Source organism: Mustelus asterias, unplaced genomic scaffold (genome assembly GCF_964213995.1).
Source record: "Mustelus asterias unplaced genomic scaffold, sMusAst1.hap1.1 HAP1_SCAFFOLD_114, whole genome shotgun sequence".
Classification (NCBI taxonomy): domain Eukaryota; kingdom Metazoa; phylum Chordata; class Chondrichthyes; order Carcharhiniformes; family Triakidae; genus Mustelus; species Mustelus asterias.
Window position 1 is genome coordinate 771,605 of NW_027590155.1, and position 23,201 is coordinate 794,805.

The 23,201-nt window shown below is 47.5% G+C and overlaps 1 protein-coding gene across 1 annotated transcript; it reads right to left on the reverse strand.

Moving 5' to 3' along the window:
• Positions 1 to 451: 451 nt before the first annotated feature.
• On the reverse strand, positions 452 to 22,450 carry LOC144484537 (uncharacterized). Its single transcript, XM_078203052.1, has 4 exons — positions 22,361 to 22,450; positions 19,569 to 20,063; positions 11,634 to 11,762; positions 452 to 814 (listed from the first exon to the last, which is right to left on the reverse strand). Exons 1-4 carry the CDS (start codon positions 22,448 to 22,450, stop codon positions 482 to 484), a joined length of 1,047 nt encoding a protein of 348 aa, XP_078059178.1. The 3' UTR covers positions 452 to 481.
• Between the last annotated feature and the right edge of the window lie 751 nt (positions 22,451 to 23,201).

The following is a 23,201-nucleotide window of genomic DNA, read 5'->3' on the forward strand; positions in this document are numbered from 1 at the left end:
AGAGAGATACAAAAGGGTCCAGAGGGGCAGTTTTTCACTCAGGTCGTGGTGAGTGTCTGGAATGAGTTGCCAGAGGCAGTAGTAGAGGCGGGTACAATACTGTCTTTAAAAAGCATTTAGACAGTTACATGGGTAAGACGGGTACAGAGGGATATGGGCAAAATACGAGCAATTGGGACTTGCTTAGTGGTAAAAACTGAGCGGCATGGACAAGTTGGGCCGAAGGGCCTGTTTCCATGTTCTAAACCTCTATAACTTCCTAACATCCTGTCACTCTGTGATCCTTGTGAAATCTGAAACCAGGTATTTGCAACAAGACTCAAAGAGCATTAGCCCACTGGAGGCAAAGTCATGAAACCGGCCAGTCCAGCAGAAAGAAACCCCCCGACCCTCCCCATTGACCAACTGTGAGAATGAACAAAATGCAGTCCTGGATGTAATTGAGAGCAGAAACAATAACAGCAGAATCCAACCCCTGGAATCACTCGTGAACTTCTTGGTGTCTCAGCAGGTGGGATGAAACTCTGAATCCCTTCCCACACTGAGAGCAGGTGAATGGTCTCTCCCCAGTGTGAATGCGCTGGTGTCTCTGCAAGTTGGATGACTGAGTGAATCCCTCCCCACACTGAGAGCAGGTGAACGGCCTCTCCCCTGTGTGAACTCGCTGGTGTGTCTGCAGGTCAGATGAGTTAGTGAATCCCTTCCCACACTCAGAGCAGATGAATGGTTTCTCCCCAGTGTGAACTCGCTGGTGTCTCCGCAGGCTGGATAACAGAATGAATCCCTTCCCACACTGAGAGCAGGTGAACGGCCTCTCCCCTGAGTGACGTAGCTGGTGTCTCTGCAGGTCGGCTGACAGAGTGAATTCTTGCCCACACTGAGAGCAGGTGAACGGTCTCTCCCCAATCTGTACTCGTTCGTGTGTCCGCAGGGTGGATGAGTTCGTGAATCCCTTCCCACACTGAGAACAGTTGAATGGCCTCTCCCCAGTGTGAACTCGCTGGTGTCTCTGCAGGAGGGATGACCGAGTGAATCCCTTCCCACACTGAGAGCAGGTGAATGGTTTCTCCCCAGTGTGAACTTGTTCGTGTGTCTGCAGGGTGGATAACTGAGTGAATCCCTTCCCACACTGAGAGCAGGTGAACGGTCTCTCCCCAGTGTGAACGCGTTCGTGTGTCTGCAGGCTGGATAACTGAGTGAATCCCTTCCCACACTGAGAGCAGGTGAACGGTCTCTCCCCAGTGTGAACTCGCTGGTGTCTCTGGAGGTCGGATAACTGACTGAATCCCTTCCCACATTGAGAGCAGGTAAATGGCCTCTCTCCAGTGTGAACTCGCTGGTGTCTCTGCAGGAGGGATAACCGAGTGAATCCCTTCCCACACTGAAAGCAGGTGAATGGTCTCTCCCCAGTGTGGTTGCGCCGATGAACTTCCAGCTTAGATGGGGCTCTGTATCCCTTCCCACAATCCGCACATTTCCATGGTTTCTCCATGATGCAGGTGTCCTTGCCTCTCTCTTGAGTGGACAATTAGTTGAAACTTCGTCCACACACAGAACAAGATTACAGTCTCTACCCGCTGTGAATGGTGTGATATTTATTCAGACTGTGTAACTGGTTAAAGCTCTTTAGTCAGTGCATTGGAACACTCTCACTCAAGTGTGGCAGTGTGTTGATGCTTTTTCAGTCACACTGACATTTCAAATCTTTTCAAATCGACAGACTGGACAATCATTTCTCCTTCTGGATTGAAAGTTCGATGATATTGAGGTCCCAAGGAATATGACTCTGTCACGTCTCGATGTGACGTTTGAGATTTCAGCCTGTGATTCCTCTTTCAATATCCTGGAAAATGAGTTTACAAAAGTCATCAGTGTCAGTACAGGATAGGAATTCAGAACAGACAATTTCTATGGAACATTCTTTCCTCTCTCATTCCCCAAAAGCTGTCAATCTCCATCCCACACACTCTCTCCCCATTCTCAGCAGGTCTGGCAGCATCTGTATGGAGAGAAAAGAACTGATGTTTCAGAGCTTTGACAAAGGGTCATCTAGACAAGAAACATCAGCTCTTTTCTCTCCTTACAGATGCTGCCAGACCTGCTGAGATTTTCCAGCATTTTCTCTCTTGGTTTCAGATTTCAGCATCCTCAGTAATTTGCTTTTATAAGGCTGCAGATACCTCCTCCCAAGTAACATGCGTGTGCCCAAGACATCATCACTTGTTTCCCTTATTTCTTTAGCACCCATGGTGCTCTCCGCAGTAAACACAGAGGAGAAGTATTCATTAAAAATCTCACCCATCTCCTGTGGCTCCACACACAGATGGCCATACTGATTTTTAAGGGGATCTATTCTCTCTCTGTCCACCCTTTTACTCTTAATATAGCTTTAGAACCTCTTGGAATTTTCTTTAATCTTACCTGCCAGATCCATATCATACCCTCTTTCTGTCCTCCTGATTTCTCTCTTCAGTATTTTCTTACACTTTTTATAGTCAGAGTGATTCACTTGTCCCCGATTGCCTAAACCCAATGTCTGCTTCCTTCTTTTACCTGACCAGAGCCTCAATGTCCCTTGTCTGCCAGAGATCCTTAAATTTACCATTCTTTCCCTTCATCTTAACAGGAATATACTGCCCCTGGATTCTTGATATCACACTTTTAAAACCTCCCATTTGCCAGTCATTCCTTTCCCTTCAAACAAACTCACCTAATCGACATCTGCTCGATCCTGCCTAATGCCCACAAAAGTGGCCCTGCTCCAGTTTAGGGCCTTGACCTGTGGACCTGTCCTATCTTTTTCCAGAACTATTTTGAAACTATTGGTGCTCCCAATAGTGCTCCCTGACTGACACTTCAGTCACTTGCTCCACCTCATTTCTTAACTGTCTAATAGAAAGTGAGTCCAGGAATTGATAATGAAAAATAGGGAGCAGGAGCTGGGAGATGAATTGAACAAGTATTTTGCCTCGGTGTTCACAATAGAGGATACAGTTAAAACTCAGAAACAGCTGGAAATCAGAAAACAGAAGTGTGGGATGAACTCTGAAAAAGCACAATTCCCAGGGAAGTGGTCCTCAGCAAACTGTTGGAGCTGTGGGCTGATGGGTCCTCGGGTCCTGCTGGGCTTCATTCTCGGGTCTCAACAGAGTGAGATAGTTGATGTGTTGTTCAATTTTCTAAAATTCCCCATCGGGAATTGGATAAAGGGAAACCGGTGGATGCGCTGTACTTAGATTTCCAGAAGACATTTGATGAGTTGCCACGTCAAAGGTTATTGCAGCAAATAAAAATTCATGCTGCGGGGATGACATATTGGCGTGGATAGAAGATTGGCTAACAGCAAACAGTGGGCAGAAATGGATCATTTTCTGGTTTAAGAGAGAGAGAGACCTGGGCCAACCTTTCCAGAGTCTGCAGCCTCCCTGGATTCACTTCCTTTCTCTTCAGTTGCTGCAAGTCCCCAATTTCCCCCAGAATGAGAAAAGAAATGGAAAGGGGGTTGAAGAGAAAGTGTTTTACTCACAGATGTTGGTTTCTTTTTGTTTATTACAAATACGTTAATACAAAACAATTACAAATACACAAAGAACAAATGTGAAAAAATACATTACCAATGGCTAACGCCATCCATTTATCAGTTACTACCTTCCATTTCGGAAGGGTTCATCGTCAATTACAGTTTTCCAGGGCATTGCCCTCAAAATACACCTCCATTTACAAATCATAATCTACAAATCTACAAACATTAACACAACACTACAACTGTACACAACAAAAAATAAACACTGAAGCATAAGGGCACCGTCCCCTGGGTTTGTCCACCTGCCGGGGGATGCAATCCTCCAGTGGTACTCATATCCGGGGGTTACACCTTACGGATGTTCAGCCGGAGGGGGGAAATGGGGGAAACCACCCCGCCTACTCAATCCGGAATCCCTTCCGGAATTTCAGCCGGGGCGGTGGGAGAGTCTCTCCAGGGTACTCAGTTCGGGCCTGCCTTCCCAATTTTTCTCCCGGAGAATAAAAATCCCTCTGGTGTTACTATGTCCGGGGCTTCACCACCCAGAACTTTCCCCAAGTGGATGTCACACCCCCCGGGGGTGACTTTATCCAGGGGGGGATGCCCCCCAGGCCACAAATAACGCAAGAAAATAGACGGGGGCCGGAACAAACCACCAACTATCATAACAGGAAAACCACATATTACAATAACAAACAATCCATGAACAACCATACAATTGTGAAACGTTTCGGAGGCATCGCCTTCCAGAGCTTCGTCCATCAACATTCCACCGTCCGAAGTCGACAACGCTCAACTACAGTCCTCCAAAGTCCACCACTCCGGGCCAGATCTTCCAAAATCACACCCACTGGGGCTGCACCGTCTGGGGTCACACCTTCCGCGGCTGAACCTTCCGAAACCATAGTTCCCAAATGGCTCCTCCCTGGCTTGGGTCTTCCGAGATTGCATCTACCTGGGCCACGCCTTTCAAGGCACAGGAATCCCAGCGAGAGCAGCATTCAACAAGCCCCAGCCGAAACAAAAAGTTCTTGCACAAGTCACGAACCCAAGCACTTGAAACAGAAACTTCACGCCGACCAAGGCGTTCCTCCCAGCGGCCACATTTCCAAAAGCTCACCGCAAGGCGCGCATTAAGCCCGCCTTGAACTCCTTATCCTCTGCCCGCCCCTTGCCTGGAGCACACCATACTGGCCAACACGCAAAGCGAACGGCCAATATGGTGGACTGGCTGGACAATCCAATCTTTCCCACTCACAGATGTTGGTTTCTTTTTGTTTATTACAAATACGTTAATACAAAACAATTACAAATACACAAAGAACAAATGTGAAAAGATACATTACCAATGGCTAACGCCATCCATTTATCAGTTACTACCTTCCATTTCGGAAGGGTTCATCGTCAATTACAGTTTTCCAGGGCATTGCCCTCAAAATACACCTCCATTTACAAATCATAATCTACAAATCTACAAACATTAACACAACAACTGTACACAACAAAAAAATAAACACTGAAGCATAAGGGCACCGTCCCCTGGGTTTGTCCACCTGCCGGGGGATGCAACCCTCCAGTGGTACTCATATCCGGGGGTTACACCTTACGGATGTTCAGCCGGAGGGGGGAAATGGGGAAACCACCCCGCCTACTCAATCCGGAATCCCTTCCGGAATTTCAGCCGGGGCGGTGGGAGAGTCTCTCCAGGGTACTCAGTTCGGGCCTGCCTTCCCAATCTTTCTCCCGGAGAATAAAAATCCCTCTGGTGTTACTATGTCCGGGGCTTCACCACCCAGAACTTTCCCCAAGTGGATGTCACACCCCCCGGGGGTGACTTTATCCAGGGGGGGATGCCTCCCAGGCCACAAATAACGCAAGAAAATAGACGGGGGCCAGAACAAACCACCAACTATCATAACAGGAAAACCACATATTACAATAACAAACAATCCATGAACAACCATACAATTGTGAAACATTTCGGAGGCATCGCCTTCCAGAGCTTCGCCCATCAACATTCCACCGTCCGAATTCGAGAACGCTCAACTACAGTCCTCCAAAGTCCACCACTCCGGGCCAGAACTTCCAAAATCACACCCACTGGGGCTGCACCGTCTTGGGTCACACCTTCCGCGGCTGAACCTTCCGAAACCATAGTTCCCAAATGGCTCCTCCCTGGCTTGGGTCTTCCGAGATTGGTCTACCTGGGCCACGCCTTTCAAGGCACAGGAATCCCAGCGAGAGCAGCATTCAACAAGCCCCAGCCGAAACAAAAAGTTCTTGCACAAGTCACGAAGCCAAGCACTTGAAACAGAAACTACACGCCGACCAAGGCGTTCCTCCCAGCGGCCACATTTCCAACAGCTCACCGCAAGGCGCGCATTAAGCCCGCCTTGAACTCCTTATCCTCTGCCCGCCCCCTGCCTGGAGCACACCATACTGGCCAACACGCAAAGCGAACGGCCAATATGGTGGACTGGCTGGTTTCTTTTTGTTTATTACAAATACGTTAATACAAAACAATTACAAATACACAAAGAACAAATGTGAAAAAATACATTACCAATGGCTAACGCCATCCATTTATCAGTTACTACCTTCCATTTCGGAAGGGTTCATCATCAATTACAGTTTTCCAGGGCATTGCCCTCAAAATACACCTCCATTTACAAATCATAATCTACAAATCTACAAGCATTAACACAACACTTCAACTGTACACAACAAAAAATAAACACTGAAGCATAAGGGCACCGTCCCCTGGGTTTGTCCACCTGCCGGGGGATGCAACCCTCCAGTGGTACTCATATCCGGGGGTTACACCTTACGGATGTTCAGCCGGAGGGGGGAAATGGGGGAAACCACCCCGCCTACTCAATCCGGAATCCCTTCCGGAATTTCAGCCGGGGCGGTGGGAGAGTCTCTCCAGGGTACTCAGTTCGGGCCTGCCTTCCCAATTTTTCTCCCGGAGAATAAAAATCCCTCTGGTGTTACTATGTCCGGGGCTTCACCACCCAGAACTTTCCCCAAGTGGATGTCACACCCCCCGGGGGTGACTTTATCCAGGGGGGGATGCCCCCCAGGCCACAAATAACGCAAGAAAATAGACGGGGGCCGGAACAAACCACCAACTACCATAACAGGAAAACCACATATTACAATAACGAACAATCCATGAAAAATACATTACCGATGGCTAACACCATCCATTTATCAATTACTACCTTCCATTTCGGAAGGGTTCATCGTCAATTACAGTTTTCCAGGGCATTGCCCTCAAAATACACCTCCATTTACAAATCATAATCCACAAATCTACAAACATTATAACAACACTACAACTGTACACAACAAAAAATAAACACTGAAGCATAAGGGCACCGTCCCCTGGGTTTGTCCACCTGCCGGGGGATGCAACCCTCCAGTGGTACTCATATCCGGGGGTTACACCTTACGGATGTTCAGCCGGAGGGGGGAAATGGGGAAACCACCCCGCCTACTCAATCCGGAATCCCTTCCGGAATTTCAGCCGGGGCGGTGGGAGAGTCTCTCCAGGGTACTCAGTTCGGGCCTGCCTTCCCAATTTTTCTCCCGGAGAATAAAAATCCCTCTGGTGTTACTATGTCCGGGGCTTCACCACCCAGAACTTTCCCCAAATGGATGTCACACCCCCCGGGGGTGACTTTATCCAGGGGGGGATGCCCCCCAGGCCACAAATAACGCAAGAAAATAGACGGGGGCCGGAACAAACCACCAACTATCATAACAGGAAAACCACATATTACAATAACAAACAATCCATGAACAACCATACAATTGTGAAACATTTCGGAGGCATCGCCTTCCAGAGCTTCGCCCATCAACATTCCACCGTCCGAATTCGAGAACGCTCAACTACAGTCCTCCAAAGTCCACCACTCCGGGCCAGAACTTCCAAAATCACACCCACTGGGGCTGCACCGTCTTGGGTCACACCTTCCGCGGCTGAACCTTCCGAAACCATAGTTCCCAAATGGCTCCTCCCTGGCTTGGGTCTTCCGAGATTGGTCTACCTGGGCCACGCCTTTCAAGGCACAGGAATCCCAGCGAGAGCAGCATTCAACAAGCCCCAGCCGAAACAAAAAGTTCTTGCACAAGTCACGAACCCAAGCACTTGAAACAGAAACTACACGCCGACCAAGGCGTTCCTCCCAGCGGCCACATTTCCAACAGCTCACCGCAAGGCGCGCATTAAGCCCGCCTTGAACTCCTTATCCTCTGCCCGCCCCCTGCCTGGAGCACACCATACTGGCCAACACGCAAAGCGAACGGCCAATATGGTGGACTGGCTGGTTTCTTTTTGTTTATTACAAATACGTTAATACAAAACAATTACAAATACACAAAGAACAAATGTGAAAAAATACATTACCAATGGCTAACGCCATCCATTTATCAGTTACTACCTTCCATTTCGGAAGGGTTCATCATCAATTACAGTTTTCCAGGGCATTGCCCTCAAAATACACCTCCATTTACAAATCATAATCTACAAATCTACAAGCATTAACACAACACTTCAACTGTACACAACAAAAAATAAACACTGAAGCATAAGGGCACCGTCCCCTGGGTTTGTCCACCTGCCGGGGGATGCAACCCTCCAGTGGTACTCATATCCGGGGGTTACACCTTACGGATGTTCAGCCGGAGGGGGGAAATGGGGGAAACCACCCCGCCTACTCAATCCGGAATCCCTTCCGGAATTTCAGCCGGGGCGGTGGGAGAGTCTCTCCAGGGTACTCAGTTCGGGCCTGCCTTCCCAATTTTTCTCCCGGAGAATAAAAATCCCTCTGGTGTTACTATGTCCGGGGCTTCACCACCCAGAACTTTCCCCAAGTGGATGTCACACCCCCCGGGGGTGACTTTATCCAGGGGGGGATGCCCCCCAGGCCACAAATAACGCAAGAAAATAGACGGGGGCCGGAACAAACCACCAACTACCATAACAGGAAAACCACATATTACAATAACGAACAATCCATGAAAAATACATTACCGATGGCTAACACCATCCATTTATCAATTACTACCTTCCATTTCGGAAGGGTTCATCGTCAATTACAGTTTTCCAGGGCATTGCCCTCAAAATACACCTCCATTTACAAATCATAATCCACAAATCTACAAACATTATAACAACACTACAACTGTACACAACAAAAAATAAACACTGAAGCATAAGGGCACCGTCCCCTGGGTTTGTCCACCTGCCGGGGGATGCAACCCTCCAGTGGTACTCATATCCGGGGGTTACACCTTACGGATGTTCAGCCGGAGGGGGGAAATGGGGAAACCACCCCGCCTACTCAATCCGGAATCCCTTCCGGAATTTCAGCCGGGGCGGTGGGAGAGTCTCTCCAGGGTACTCAGTTCGGGCCTGCCTTCCCAATTTTTCTCCCGGAGAATAAAAATCCCTCTGGTGTTACTATGTCCGGGGCTTCACCACCCAGAACTTTCCCCAAATGGATGTCACACCCCCCGGGGGTGACTTTATCCAGGGGGGGATGCCCCCCAGGCCACAAATAACGCAAGAAAATAGACGGGGGCCGGAACAAACCACCAACTATCATAACAGGAAAACCACATATTACAATAACAAACAATCCATGAACAACCATACAATTGTGAAACATTTCGGAGGCATCGCCTTCCAGAGCTTCGCCCATCAACATTCCACCGTCCGAAGTCGACAACGCTCAACTACAGTCCTCCAAAGTCCACCACTCCGGGCCAGAACTTCCAAAATCACACCCACTGGGGCTGCACCGTCTGGGGTCACACCTTCCGCGGCTGAAACTTCCGAAACCATATTTCCCAAATGGCTCCTCCCTGGCTTGGGTCTTCCGAGATTGCATCTACCTGGGCCACGCCTTTCAAGGCACAGGAATCCCAGCGAGAGCAGCATTCAACAAGCCCCAGCCGAAACAAAAAGTTCTTGCACAAGTCACGAACCCAAGCACTTGAAACAGAAACTTCACGCCGACCAAGGCGTTCCTCCCAGCGGCCACATTTCCAAAAGCTCACCGCAAGGCGCGCATTAAGCCCGCCTTGAACTCCTTAACCTCTGCCCGCCCCCTGCCTGGAGCACACTATACTGGCCAACACGCAAAGCGAACGGCCAATATGGTGGACTGGCTGGACAATCCAATCTTTCCCACTCACAGATGCTGGAGACAGGAGGAAGTTTCAGTCTGTCTGAAGCTCAATCTTCATTCACACAAAGCCGGCACTCTGATGAGCTGGAGGACCAGAGTCCTTCCGGTCCTCCAACTCTTCCCATTGGTCAACACCTCAGGTCAGGGGGTGGGACCTGCCCTGCAATTCACAGCTTCCCTCTCCCTTGGACATGCGCAGTCCCCGGCCGTGGGGAGGGGGAGATCACCGAGCAGCTTCTCGCTCTGGCCGGAGCCGTCAGCCGGTTGCCTGGAAACCTTGGCTCGATGTGGTGCAGGGGGAGGGGAACAATGGGTGGGGGCGGGGCTCCCGGGTCCGCGCGCCCGGGCCTGCGCACTGGAACCCTGATTCGTCACCGTGGAGCAGAGTGATTCCTATTGGCTGATTCAGGCAGAACTCCACTGTGACGTCACAAAGGGGAAGTTGGCCAATGATGATGTAATTTCAACAATGCCTGAGATCACTTCACTTCTTGGTCAGACCCCCTTTTCAGTCCAGTGCTACTTGGAGTTTACCGTCAATTCAACAACTATTGGGTTCCAAGTCCCTCACAGCTCTTATCACAAATTTATGATAAAATAATTTCAACAATGCATGAGAACGCTTCTTAACTAACTACCTATCACTGTTTGTTGATTGGTCAGACCCCCTTTTTACAGATTCAGGAATCTCAGCCACTGAACACCAGCTGGTCCTGGAATAAGTTTAATTCTAACTCATTCTGAGTAAATATTCTCACCAGGTCCTCTGTCGGGGCTTTGCCAAGCAGCTTTAATGGTTCATGATTGCAGAAACTGAGCAGTCACAGGAACGTGGTCAAGATAGTCCAGTCCCATAATGCCTCACATTCAATCTGCAGTCCTTCAGTTATAACAGAATATGTGGCTGTATGTAGCTGCCTCGGCCCCAATCAGCGCCAACACTGCCTTCCTGAACTGCTACAATGCCTGAGGTGTAAGTACACCCACAGTGCTGTTAGGGAGGGATTTCCAGCTACACATTCCACACTTCCCCTAGACTGTGGGTGGATGCAAGATTGATACATTTCATTCAACTGCACCCAAGCTGAGTTATTCAAATCCCTTTATTGTACGGGACAATATATTCATGATTTCTTTAAAACAGAAATTAGACATTCCCATTTGATTTCAGGTATTAACATATTCTGTTAGTTTGTTCTTTATTGTCAATGTCAGGCTGGGGTTGTTCCTCTTGGAGCAAAGGAGGTTGAGGGGAGATTTGATAGAGGTGGACAAGATTCTGATAGGTTTAGATAAGGTGGACAAAGAAAAGCTGTTCCCATTAGCTGACGGGACAAGGATGAGGGGGTCACAGTTTTATGGTTTTGGGTCAGAGAGGAAGGGGGGGATGTGAGGAAGAATATTTTGATGGAGTGAATGGTAATGACCTGGAACTCGCTGCCTACGAGGGTGGAGGAAGTGGAGACAGTAAACAATTACAAAGGAAATTGGATGGGCATTTGGGAGGTTTCAAACAGAAATGCTGACTAAATATCTCTTAACTTCCTAACATCCTGTCACTCTGTGATCCGTGTGAAATTTGAAACCAGGTATTCACAACAAGACTCGAAGAGCATCAGCCCACTGGAGGCAAAGTCATGAGACCGGCCAGTCCAGCAGAAAGAAACCCTCCGACCCTCCCCATTGACCAACTGTGAGAATGAACAAAATGCAGTCCTGGATGTAATTGAGAGCAGAAATAATAACAGCAGAATCCAACATCTGGAATCACTCGTGAGCGTTTTGGTGTCTCAGCAGGTGGGATGAAGCTCTGAACCCCTTCCCACACTGAGAGCAGGTGAATGGTCTCTCCCCTGTGTGAACTCAACTCGCTGGTGTGTCCGCAGGTTGGATAACTGACTGAACCCCTTCTCACACTGAGAGCAGGTGAATGGCCTCTCCCCAGTGTGAAGTCGCTGGTGCGTCTGCAGGCTGGATAACTGAGTGAATCCCTTCCCACACTGAGAGCAGGTGAATGGTTTCTCCCCAGTGTGAACTCGCTGGTGTTTCTGCAGGTTAGCTCATTGACTGAACCCCTTCTCACACTGAGAGCAGGTGAACGGTCTCTCCCCAGTGTGAACTCGCTGGTGTGTCCGCAGGGTGGATAAATCAGTGAATCCCTTCTCACACTGAGAGCAGGTGAATGGTCTCTCCCCAGTGTGGCTGCGCCGATGAACTTCCAGCTGAGATGGGTATCTGTACCTCTTCCCACAGTCCCCACATTTCCATGGTTTCTCCATGGTGCAGGTGTCCTTTCCTCTCTCTTCAGTTGAAGACTCGTCCACACACAGAACAGTCCCCCCACCCCCGCTGTGAATGGTGTGATATTTATTCAGGCTGTGTAACTGGTTCAAGCTCAGTGCACTGGAACACTCTCACTCCAGTGTGGCAGCGTGTTGGCACTTTTCCAGTCACACTGATGTTTGAAATCTTTTCAAGTCACCAGACCGGACAATCATTTCTCCTCAAAGATTCAAAGGCCGATGATATTCAGGTCCCAAGGAATATGACTCTGTCAGATCTAGATGTGACGTTTGAGATTTCAGCCTGTGATTCCTCTTTCGATACCCTGTAAAAGGAGTTTACAGAAGTCATCAGTGTCAGTGCAGCATAGAAATTTAGAACACACAATTCAAGTTTCTAATGAATATTCCTTCCTCTCTGCAGACTCGAAACGTTGGCTCTATTCGCTCTCTATCTAGGGGATAGTGTGGGAAATGATGCTGAGGTAGATCGGCCAATTCTCCATGAATGTTTGAGGCAGTTCGATGAGCTGAATGGCCAACTGCAGCTCCGAATTCTTAGGCTTTTTGACTGCTGGACAGGAAGCAGTGAGCATGGATCTGTCAATCAGCCTCAATCAGCACCTTCAGGAGAATTGGGAGGGTGAATATTAGATACAGCAGAGTGAGAATGGAGGGAGAGTGTGTGGGATGGAGATTCACAGCTTTTGGGGAACGAGAGAGGAAAGAATGTTCATTAAAATAATAGAATTCTTACATCTTATCAACCGTCCCTGAGCCTTCACAATGAATCTCTCTTCTCAGGACACGCTTATCTCTGAGTTGTCTGTGCTGCCAGCAGTCTCACAAAGCAGCTGCCTTTGCGCTGATATGAGTGGCCCTGCGAGGCAAGTTTAATGCTCCATGGCTGTGTCTTTACCATTCTTTCCCTTCATCTGAGCAGGAATATACTTCTCCTGGACTCTTGATGTCACACTTTTAAAAGCCTCCCATTAGCCAGTCATTCCTTTCTCTTCAAACAGACTCACATAATCAACATCTGCTAGATCCTGCCTAACGCCCACAACATTGGCCCTGCTCCAGTTTAGGGCCTTAACCTGTGGATCACTCCTACCTTTGCCAGAACTATTTTAAAACTAATAGTGTTCTGGTCACTGGACACAAAGTGCTCTCCGACTGTCACTTCATTCACTTGCCCTACTTCATTTCTTAAGAGTCTTATAGAAAGTGAGTCCAGCAATGAAAAATGAAAAATAAGGAGCTGGGAAATTAATTGAACAAGTATTTTGCCTCGGTCTTCACAATAGAGGATACAGTTAAAACTCAGAAACAGCTGGAAATCAGAAAGCAGAAGTGTGGGATGAACTCTGAAAAAGCACAATTACCAGGGAAGTGGTCCTCAGCAAACTGTTGGAGCTGTGGGCTGATGAGTCCTCGGGTCCTGCTGGGCTTCATTCTCGGGTCTTAACAGAGTGAGATAGTTGATGTGTTGTTTAATTTTCTAAAATTCCCCATTGGGAATTGGATAAATGGAATCAGTGGATGTGCTCTACTTAGATTTCCAGAAGACATTTGATGAGGTGAAACATTAATGATTATTACAGCAAATAAAAATTCATGCTGTGGGGATAACATATTGGCGTGGATAGAAAATTGGCTGACAGCAAACAGTGGGCAGAAATGGATCATTTTCTGGTTTGAGAGAGAGAGAGAAACCTGGGCCAACCTTTCCAGAGTCTGCAGCCTCCCTGGATTCATTTCCTTTCCCTTCAGTTGCTGCAAGTCCCCAATTTCCCCCAGAATGAGAAAAGAAATGGAAAGGGGGAGAAAAGAAAGTGTTTTACTCACAGATGTTGCACAGAGGAAGTTTCATTCTGTCTGAAGCTCAATCTTCATTCACACAAAGCCCGCGTTCTGATTGGCTGGAGGACCAGAGTCCTTCCGGTCCTCCAAGTCTTCCCATTGGTCAGCCCCTCAGCATCAAGGTCAGGGGGTGGGATCTCCGCCGCGCGGACCCGGGAGCCCCGCCCCCACCCATTGGTCCCTTCCCCCTGCACCTCCTCGAGCCAAGGTTTCCGGGCAACCGGCTGGCGGCTCCGGACAGAGCGAGAAGCCGCTCGGTGATCGCCCCCTCCCCCCGGCCCGGGACTGCGCATGTCCAAGGGAGAGGGGAAGCTGCGCATGTGCGGGGGTGCTCCCGCTGACCTGCATGCTGAAGGGTTCACCAATGAACTATTCCTTTCTTAACTTTCTGGAAGCCGATTATCTTCGAACATTCAAAAACCATTTAAACTGCCTTTTTACTCAGCACTTGCTAAAATACTGATTAAAAAACACAAAACTCACAGCTTGGACTCAAATACTACCCAGTGCAAGGAACTCGTCTACTTTGTCAGAAGACTAAGGAAATTTGGCATGTCAGCTACGACTCTCACCAACTTTTACAGATGCACCATATCACAGCTTGGTGTGGCTCCTGCTCTGCCCAGGACCACAAGGAACTACCAAAGGCCGTGAATGTAGCCCAATACATCACACAAACCAGCCTCCCATCCATTGACTCTGTCTGCACTTCCCGCTGCCTCGGAAAAGCAGCCTGCATAATTAAGCACCCCACGCACCACGGACATTCTCTCTTCCACTTTCTTCCGTTGGGAAAAAGATACAAAAGTCTGAGGTCACGGACCAACAGAACAGATTTTTCCCTGCTGCTGTCAGTCTTTTGAATGGACTTCCCTTGCATTAAGTTGATCTTTCTCGACACCCAAGCTATGACTGTAACACTACATTCTGCACTCTCTCATTTCCTTTTCTATGAATGGTATGTTTTGTCTGTTTAGCGCACAAGAAACAAAACTTTTTACTGTATGTTAATACATGTGACAATAGTAAATCAAATCAAACCAAAAAGGCAAATTGATCAGGCTCCCTGCCGATAGGCTTTTGTTCCAATATTTCTGAGTCCCAGACTTGGGGACCTTTCTTTGTGCTTTGGTTGTTCCTGCAGGTCAACACTGGCAAATCTCCTTTACCTTTTTCTGCTCGGGGTCTCACTGGCTGAGATGTGCTTTCAGTCACATATTCACAGAACATGCACTGTTACACATTAATGATCTGGAAGATGGAATGAGGGCATAATTGCTAAATTTAATTTGATTTGATTTTGTTTCGATTTGATTTATTATTGTCACATGTATTAGCATACAGTGAAAAGTACTGTTTCTTGTGCGCTATACGCACAAAGCATACCGTACATAGAGAAAGAAATGAGAGAGTGCAGAATGTAGTGTTACAGTCATAGCTCGGGTATAGAGAAAGAGCAACTTAATGCAAGGTAAGTCCATTCAAAAGTCTGATGGCAGCAGGGAAGAAGCTGTTCTTGAGTCAGTTGGTATGTGACCTCAGGCTTTTGCATCATTTTCCCAATGGAAGAAGGTGGAAGAGAGAATATCCGGGGTGCGTGGGGTCCTGAATTATGCTGGCTGCTTTGCCGAGGCAGCGGGAAATGTAGACAGTCAATGGATGGCAGCTTAGTTTGCATGATGGATTGGGCTACACTACGACCTTTTATGGTTCCTTGTGACCTTGGGCAGAGCAGGAGCCATATCAAGCTATGATACAACCAGAAAGAATGCTTTCTGTGGTGCATCTGTAAAAATTGGTGAGAGTCATAGCTGACATGCCAAATTTCCTCAGTCTTCTGAGAAAGTAGAGGCATTTGTGGGCTTTCTTAACTATAGTGTCAGCATTGGGGGACCAGGACAGGTTGTTCGTGATCTGGACACCTAAAAACGTGAAGGTCTTGACCCTTTCTAAATTTGCGGATGATACAAAGATATGTAGAGGGACTGGTAGTGTTGAGGAAGTCGGGAGGCTGCAGAATGACTTGGACAGGCTAGGCAAATGGGCAAAGAAGTGCTAGATGGAATATAATGTGGGGAAGTGTGAGGTTATGCACTTTGGTCGGAAGAATAAAGGCGTAGACTATTTTCCAAATGGTGAAAGGCTTCGGAAATCTCAAGCACAAAGGGACTTGGGAGCCCTGGTTCTGGACTCTCTTAAGGTTAACATGCAGGTTCAGTTGGCAGTTACGAAGGCAAATTCAATGCGAGCATTCATTTCTACAGGGCTAGAAAACAAGAGCAATGATGTACTGCTGAGGCAGTATCAGGCTCTGATCAGACACCATTTGGAATATTGTGAGCAGTTTTGGGCCCCATCCTAAGGAAGGATGTGCTGACCTTGGAGGGGGTCCAGAGGAGGTTCACAGGAATGATCACAGGAATGAAGGGTTTGTCATATGAGGAGCAGTTGAGGAGTCTGGGTCTCTAGTCGATGGAGTTCAGAAGGATATGGGGGGATCTAATTGAAACTTACAGAATACTGAGAGACCGAGATAGAATGGACGTGGAGAGGATGTTTCCACTAGTGGGACAGACTAGAACTCGAGGTCACAACCTCAGAGTGAAGGGACACTCCTTTAAAACTGAGATGAGGTGGAATTTCTTGAGAGGAGGGTGGCAAATGTGAAACTCATTGCCACAGAGGGCTGTGGAGGCCAGGTCATTAAGTGTCTTTAAGACAGAGATGGATAGGTTCTTGATCAATAAGGGGAACAAAGGTTATGGGGAGAAGGCAGGAGAATGGGGATGAGAATCATGTCAGCCATGATTGAATGGCAAAGCAGACTCGATGGGCCAAATGGCCTAATTCTGCTCTGATATCTTATGGTCATATGGATCACTGTCTTTTAGTCACAAAGGCTGAGGGAGTCATGCCTCTCTCAGGGGGTGGCATTTCTCTCAGGAGCACAACACACAAGGGTCTATGTTCACTCAATGTCTGTTCGAGGCAGAGCGACTGCCCCCAATCAATGATCTCCTGTGTCCATTCCTCAGTGCAGAATTCCTTCAGCCTGATCCTCCCACAGTACTCAGCCTGATACAGAGTTAGCTCTTCTAACCATCAGCCTTTGCTGCTGTCTTCATTTGCTTTATGGTTACACATCAGGTTGTACTCTCTTTAGATCAGTCAGGAATTAGGGTCATGAATGCGGCCACCTGCCCCATTAAGTCCATGCTCGTTCCCTGTGAATCAAACCATTGCCCCGTCGATCCCCATACCCCTGTCGGTTTATTTCCCTCAATTGCCCATCCAATTTCCTTTTGGAAAGATTCCATCATCTCTGCTTCTCCCCCTTGCCGGAAGTGGGTTCCAGATATTTACCACTTTCATCAGATGCAAATGAATCTGAGAACAGAGAAGGAAGCCATTCCAGCCATTGTACCCATGATATCCCTTTGAACAAGCTCTTCCATTAATCCCATATTTCATTTCGAATCTGTCCAATTCCCTTTTGAAAGATCCAGTTTAATTTGCTTCCTGCACCATTTTCAGGCAGTCAATTCCAAATCATAACAACTCGTTCTGTTTTAAACCAAATAATTTCACGATATATTGTGTTTGGATTTTCACAGGGGATTTGTAAACGGAGTGAAAGACATGGTTGTTACTCAAAATTAAGACTCAGTCTTTATTAATGATCTCCATGAGCGGACTGAGTGTGATGTATCCAAGTTGGAGACTATTTCTAAAAAGGAAATTACATTTCTGCAGCTTCTTGCATGACCACAAGATCTTGGAAAGTGTTTTACGGTCAAGTTATTTTGAAGTGTGGTCACTGTTGTGATGTGGGGAACTGTAGGGGTGCCTCAGAAATGAAAATGATCACTTTCATCTGTATTAACAGTTAAATATAACTAGGTCAAGGAAGCCATGTTAAACTCTAACATGTGATGAGAACTTTATATCATAAAGCTAAAAGCCTCGAGACACGGCTGAGCAAGCAATTAAGGAATTCTTCAATCATTTTGATAAGTTAGAGGACATTATATTCTGCTAAAGTCTGGCTCAAGAATGAGGCTGATTGTTCAACCTGATCAAGATTAGTAAGAAAGCTTTGTGTCTTTCACAAAGTATATTTTTGAACCATTGTATCTTGTATTAATCAAATGTATTAATTAAAGATTACTGTAACAATTAGCTACCAGTCAGTAACAGATGGGTGAATAAGTAGTGAGCCATAATTGAGTTAAAGTTAATGAATCAATAATAAGTCAGTAGTTGTAATGAAAGATTGAGTTTTATTTGCAGTCAAATGTAAAAGCTTAATTGCTGTGTATGTAAAGAATGTGCAGTGAAGATAAATGTACTGGCGAGAGAGACCTTCCGGCTCTGATTAGCCTCAACATTTGTACAGGGATTGTATAGAATCAGATAAAGGGATGGTGTGAAATTATTCTATTGTATTCCTGATAATGACAGAAAATGGGGCAAGTAATTGAGGATACAATTAATCTAGTGACAAAACTGCTTTCTTTCTTCACTACAACCATTACCTCTCCCTTTGCCTTTAGTTCCAGGACATTTTTGACATTTAATCTCGTCACCCTCTAACCAATCCCTGACTTTCCCTTTTGTTCGACCTGACCCTCCCCTCTTTCTCACCGGTATCAAACCCATCACATTTCTCCCTCTAGTTCTGAAGTAGAGTTACATTGGATGTGAAACATTAACTCAGTTTCCCTCTCCACAAATGCTGCCAGACCTGTGTTTTTCCAGTTCTTTCTGTATTTATTTTAGATCTACCTGCAGTGGAGGAAAAACACTATTTACTATCCAGGATAAAGTAAATGTCTTTCATCAGTTTTTGTGGATCATTTTGTTTATTTGTTTGTTTAGCTATGAGGAGAGGTTGGAGAAACTTGGTTTGTTCTCACTGGAACAACAGAGGTTGAGGAGCGACCTGATAGAAGTCTACAATATTATGAGGGGCATGGACAGAATGGATAGTGAAACGCTTTTTCCCAGGGTGGAAGAGTCACAGCTTTAAGGTGCAAGGGGCAAGGTTTAAAGGAGATGTACGAGGCAGATTTTTTACAGAAGGTGGTGGGTGCCTGGAACTCGCTGCCGGGGGTGGTAGTGGAAGAGGATACGGTAGTGACTTTTAAGGGGCATCTGGACAAATACATGTATAGGATGGGAATAGGGGAATATGGTCCCCGGAAGGGTAGGGGGTTTTAGTTAAGTCAGGCAGCATGATCAATGCAGGCTCGGAGGGCCTGTTCTTGTGCTGTAATTTTCTTTGTTCTTATTTCATTGGAAATGTGCTCTCCCAGGCTCAAAGAGCATCAGCTCATTGGAAGCAGAGGGGTGAAACCAGCCAGTCCAGCAGAAAGAAAACCCTTCAACCTTCCACTTCACCAACTGTCAGAATGAACATGGTTCAGTCCTGGATGTGATTAACAGCAGCAATAACAGCAGAAACCAACTCGATAATCATTGGTGAATCCGATGGTGTCTCTGCAGGTTGGATGACCGAGTGAATTCCTTCCCACACACAGAGCAGGCGAACGGCCTCTCCCCAGTGTGAACTCGCTGGTGTATCCGCAGTGCAGATGACCATTTAAATCTCTTTGTGCAATGAGAGCAGCTGAACGGTCTCTCCTCAGTGTGAATGCGCTGGTGGGACACCAGATCCCGTGAGCTTTTGAATCTGCTCCCACAGTCAGAACATTTAAAGGGTCTCTCATTGGTGTGAATGAGATTGTGTCTCAACAGGATGGATAGCTGAGTGAACCCGTTCCCACACACAGAGCAGGTGAATGGCCTCTCCCCAGTATGAACTCGCTGGTGTTCCCGCAGGTGAAATGACGTTCTAAACTTCTTTGTGCAGTCAGGGCAGCTGAACGGTCTCTCCACAGTGTGAGTGCGTTGGTGGGACATCAGTTCTCGAGAACTTTTAAATCCACTCCCACAGTCAGTACATTTAAAGGGTCTCTCATTGGTGTGAGTGACTTTGTGACTCAGCAGGTGGGAAATGCGAGTGAATCGCTTCCCACACTGAGAGCAGGTGAACGGTCTCTCCCCGGTGTGAACTCGCTGGTGTCTCTGCAGGCTGGATGACTGAGTGAATCCCTTCCCACAATCAGAGCAGCTGAACGGTCTCTCTCCAGTGTGACTGCGTCGATGAATTTCCAGCTCTGATGGGACATTGAATCCCTTTCCACAGTCCCCACATTTCCACGGTTTTCCCCTGATGCGGGTGTCCTTGTGACTCTCCAGGTGAAACAATCAGTTAAATCTCACACAGAACACGGGTACAGTCTCTCCCGCTGTGAATGCTGCGATGTATTTTCAGGCTGTGTAACTGGTTAAAGCTCTTTCCACACTCAGTGCACTGGAACACTCTCACTCGGGTGTGTGTGTGTCTCGGTGCTTTTCCAGTCACACTGATGTTGAGAATCTTCTGAAGCAGAAAGAACAGTGAAACATTTCACCTTCTAGAATCAAAGGTCAGTGATATTCAGGTCCTGATAAATTGAATGCTGACGTGATGTTTGTTTTGAGTTTTTGTCTGTAAATCCTCACCTTCTGATATCCTGTAAAACGAGTTTGAAAAATTAATCAGTGTCAGTACAGCATAGAAATTCAGAACAGACAATTCTAGTTTCTATGGAACATTCTTTCTTCTCTCATTCCCCAAAAGCTGTGAATCTCCATCCCACACACTCTCCCTCCATTCTCACTCTGCTGTATCTAATATTCGCCCTCCCAATTCTCCTGAAGGTGCTGATTGAGGCTGATTGATAGATCCATGCCCACTGCTTCCTGTCCTGGACACAGAGAGCTGAAAATCTCCATGCAGGCTTCCGGCCGAACAGAAATATGACTATATTCCTCGACTCAGAATGTTTTAAATGGATTGTTTCAGTTAGTGAAGATACAGGGGGTTGTGATTGATGATGGTCTTGAACTTGCTGCCTGTGAGGGTGGTCATAGAGTTTGACAGCATGGAAAGAGGCCCTTCGGCCTATCGTGTTTGCGCCGACCATCAAACACCTTTCTATTCTAATCCCATTTTCCACTCTTGGTGCGTAACCTTGTATGCTATGGCATTTCAAGAGCTCATCTAAATACTTCTCAAATGTTTCAGGCAGTGAGTTCCAGATTCCCACCACCGTCTGAGTGAAAAGGTTTTTCCTCACATCTCCTCTAAACCTACTGCCCCTGAACTTAAATCCATGCCTTTGGTTATTGCCCCCTCTACTAAAGAGAAAAGTTCCTTCCTGTCCCCCTCCATCTGTGCCCCTCAGAATTTTATACACCTCAATAAGGTCCCTCTCACCCTTCTCTGCTCCAAGAAAAACAACGCCAGCCTATCCAGTTTCTCTTGATAGCTGAAACACTCCAGCCCAGGCAACACCCTGGGGAATTTCCTCTGCGCCATCTACAGTGCAATTACATCCCTCCTATAGTGTGGCAACCAGAACTGCACACAGTACTCCACCATAGTGTGGCCAACCAGCGTTTTGTATAGCTCCATTATAAGCTCCCTGCTCTTATATTCAATGCCTCGGTTAATGAAGGCAAGTATCCCATGTGCCTTCTGAACCACCTTATGTCGCTGTCATAGAACATAGAACATAGAAAGCCACAGCACAAACAGGCCCTTCGGCCCACAAGTTGCGCCGATCACATCCCCACCTCTAGGCCTATCTATAGCCCTCAATCCCATTAAATCCCATGTACTCATCCAGAAGTCTCTTAAAAGACCCCAACGAGTTTGCCTCCACCACCACCGACGTCAGCCGATTCCACTCACCCACCACCCTCTGAGTGAAAAACTTACCCCTGACATCTCCTCTGTACCTACCCCCCAGCACCTTAAACCTGTGTCCTCTCGTAGCAACCATTTCAGCCCTTGGAAATAGCCTCTGAGAGTCTACCCTATCCAGACCTCTCAACATCTTGTAAACCTCTATCAGGTCACCTCTCATCCTTCGTCTCTCCAGGGAGAAGAGACCAAGCTCCCTCAACCTATCCTCATAAGGCATGCCCCCCAATCCAGGCAACATCCTTGTAAATCTCCTCTGCACCCTTTCAATGGCTTCAACATCTTTCCTGTAATGAGGTGACCAGAACTGCGCGCAGTACTCCAAGTGGGGTCTAACCAGGGTCCTATAAAGCTGCAGCATTATCTCCCGACTCCTAAACTCAATCCCTCGATTAATGAAGGCCAGTACGCCGTACGCCTTCTTGACCGCATCCTCCACCTGCGAGGCCGATTTAAGAGTCCTATGGACCCGGACCCCAAGGTCCTTCTGATCCTCTACACTGCTAAGAATGGTACCCTTCATATTATACTGCTGCTTCATCCCATTGGATCTGCCAAAATGGATCACCACACACTTATCCGGGTTGAAGTCCATCTGCCACTTCTCCGCCCAGTCTTGCATTCTATCTATGTCTCGCTGCAACTTCTGACATCCCTCCAAACTATCCACAACACCACCTACCTTGGTGTCGTCAGCTGTCTTCAGAGATATATGAACATACGCACCAAGGTCCCGCTGATCCTCTGTACCTCCGAGGATCTGACTATTCATTGTGCATTCCGAGATGCCGCTTTTAAAAACTGCTTCAATTGAAGCTAAAATGTAACCAAATGACTTCAACCAAGCACAGCATGTCAATACTACACTGGATCTTAGCAAAAAGGCCGAGAAGCGATACCTCCTGCTCTTAATATACTGACAGAACACCTTTGGGTTTCCTCACAGATGTTGCCGAGAGGAGGAGGTTTGGTCTGAAGCTCATTGGCCAACCAACTTCCGCATTCAGACAATGGGGAGCTCTGATTGGCTGGAGGACCTTGCGGTCCTCCAACTCTTCCAATTGGTCAAAATCTCAGTATGTCTGTCAGAGGGTGGGTTCTCCCCCGCACATGTGCAGCTGCCCTCTCCCTTGAACATGCGCAGTCCGGGCCGGCGGGAGGAGATCACCGAGCGGCTTCTCGCTCTGGCCGGAGCCGTCAGCCGGTTACCTGGAAACCTTGGCTGGAGGAGGGGGAGGGGAAAAATGAGTGGGGACGGCCGGGCCTGCGCATTGGAACCGCAGTGACGTCACCGGAGAGCAGCGAGATTCCTATTGGCTGATTCAGGCAGGGCTCTATTGTGACGCCACAATGCGGAAATTGGCCAATGAGCTTCAGATTAAACCTTCCGCTTCTGCAACGTCTGGGAGGAAATCAGTGTTTCCCCCTTTCCATTTCTTTTCTCATTCTCATGGGCGGCACGGTAGCACAGTGGTTAGCACTGCTGCTTCACAGCTCCAGGGACCTGGGTTCAATTTCCGGCT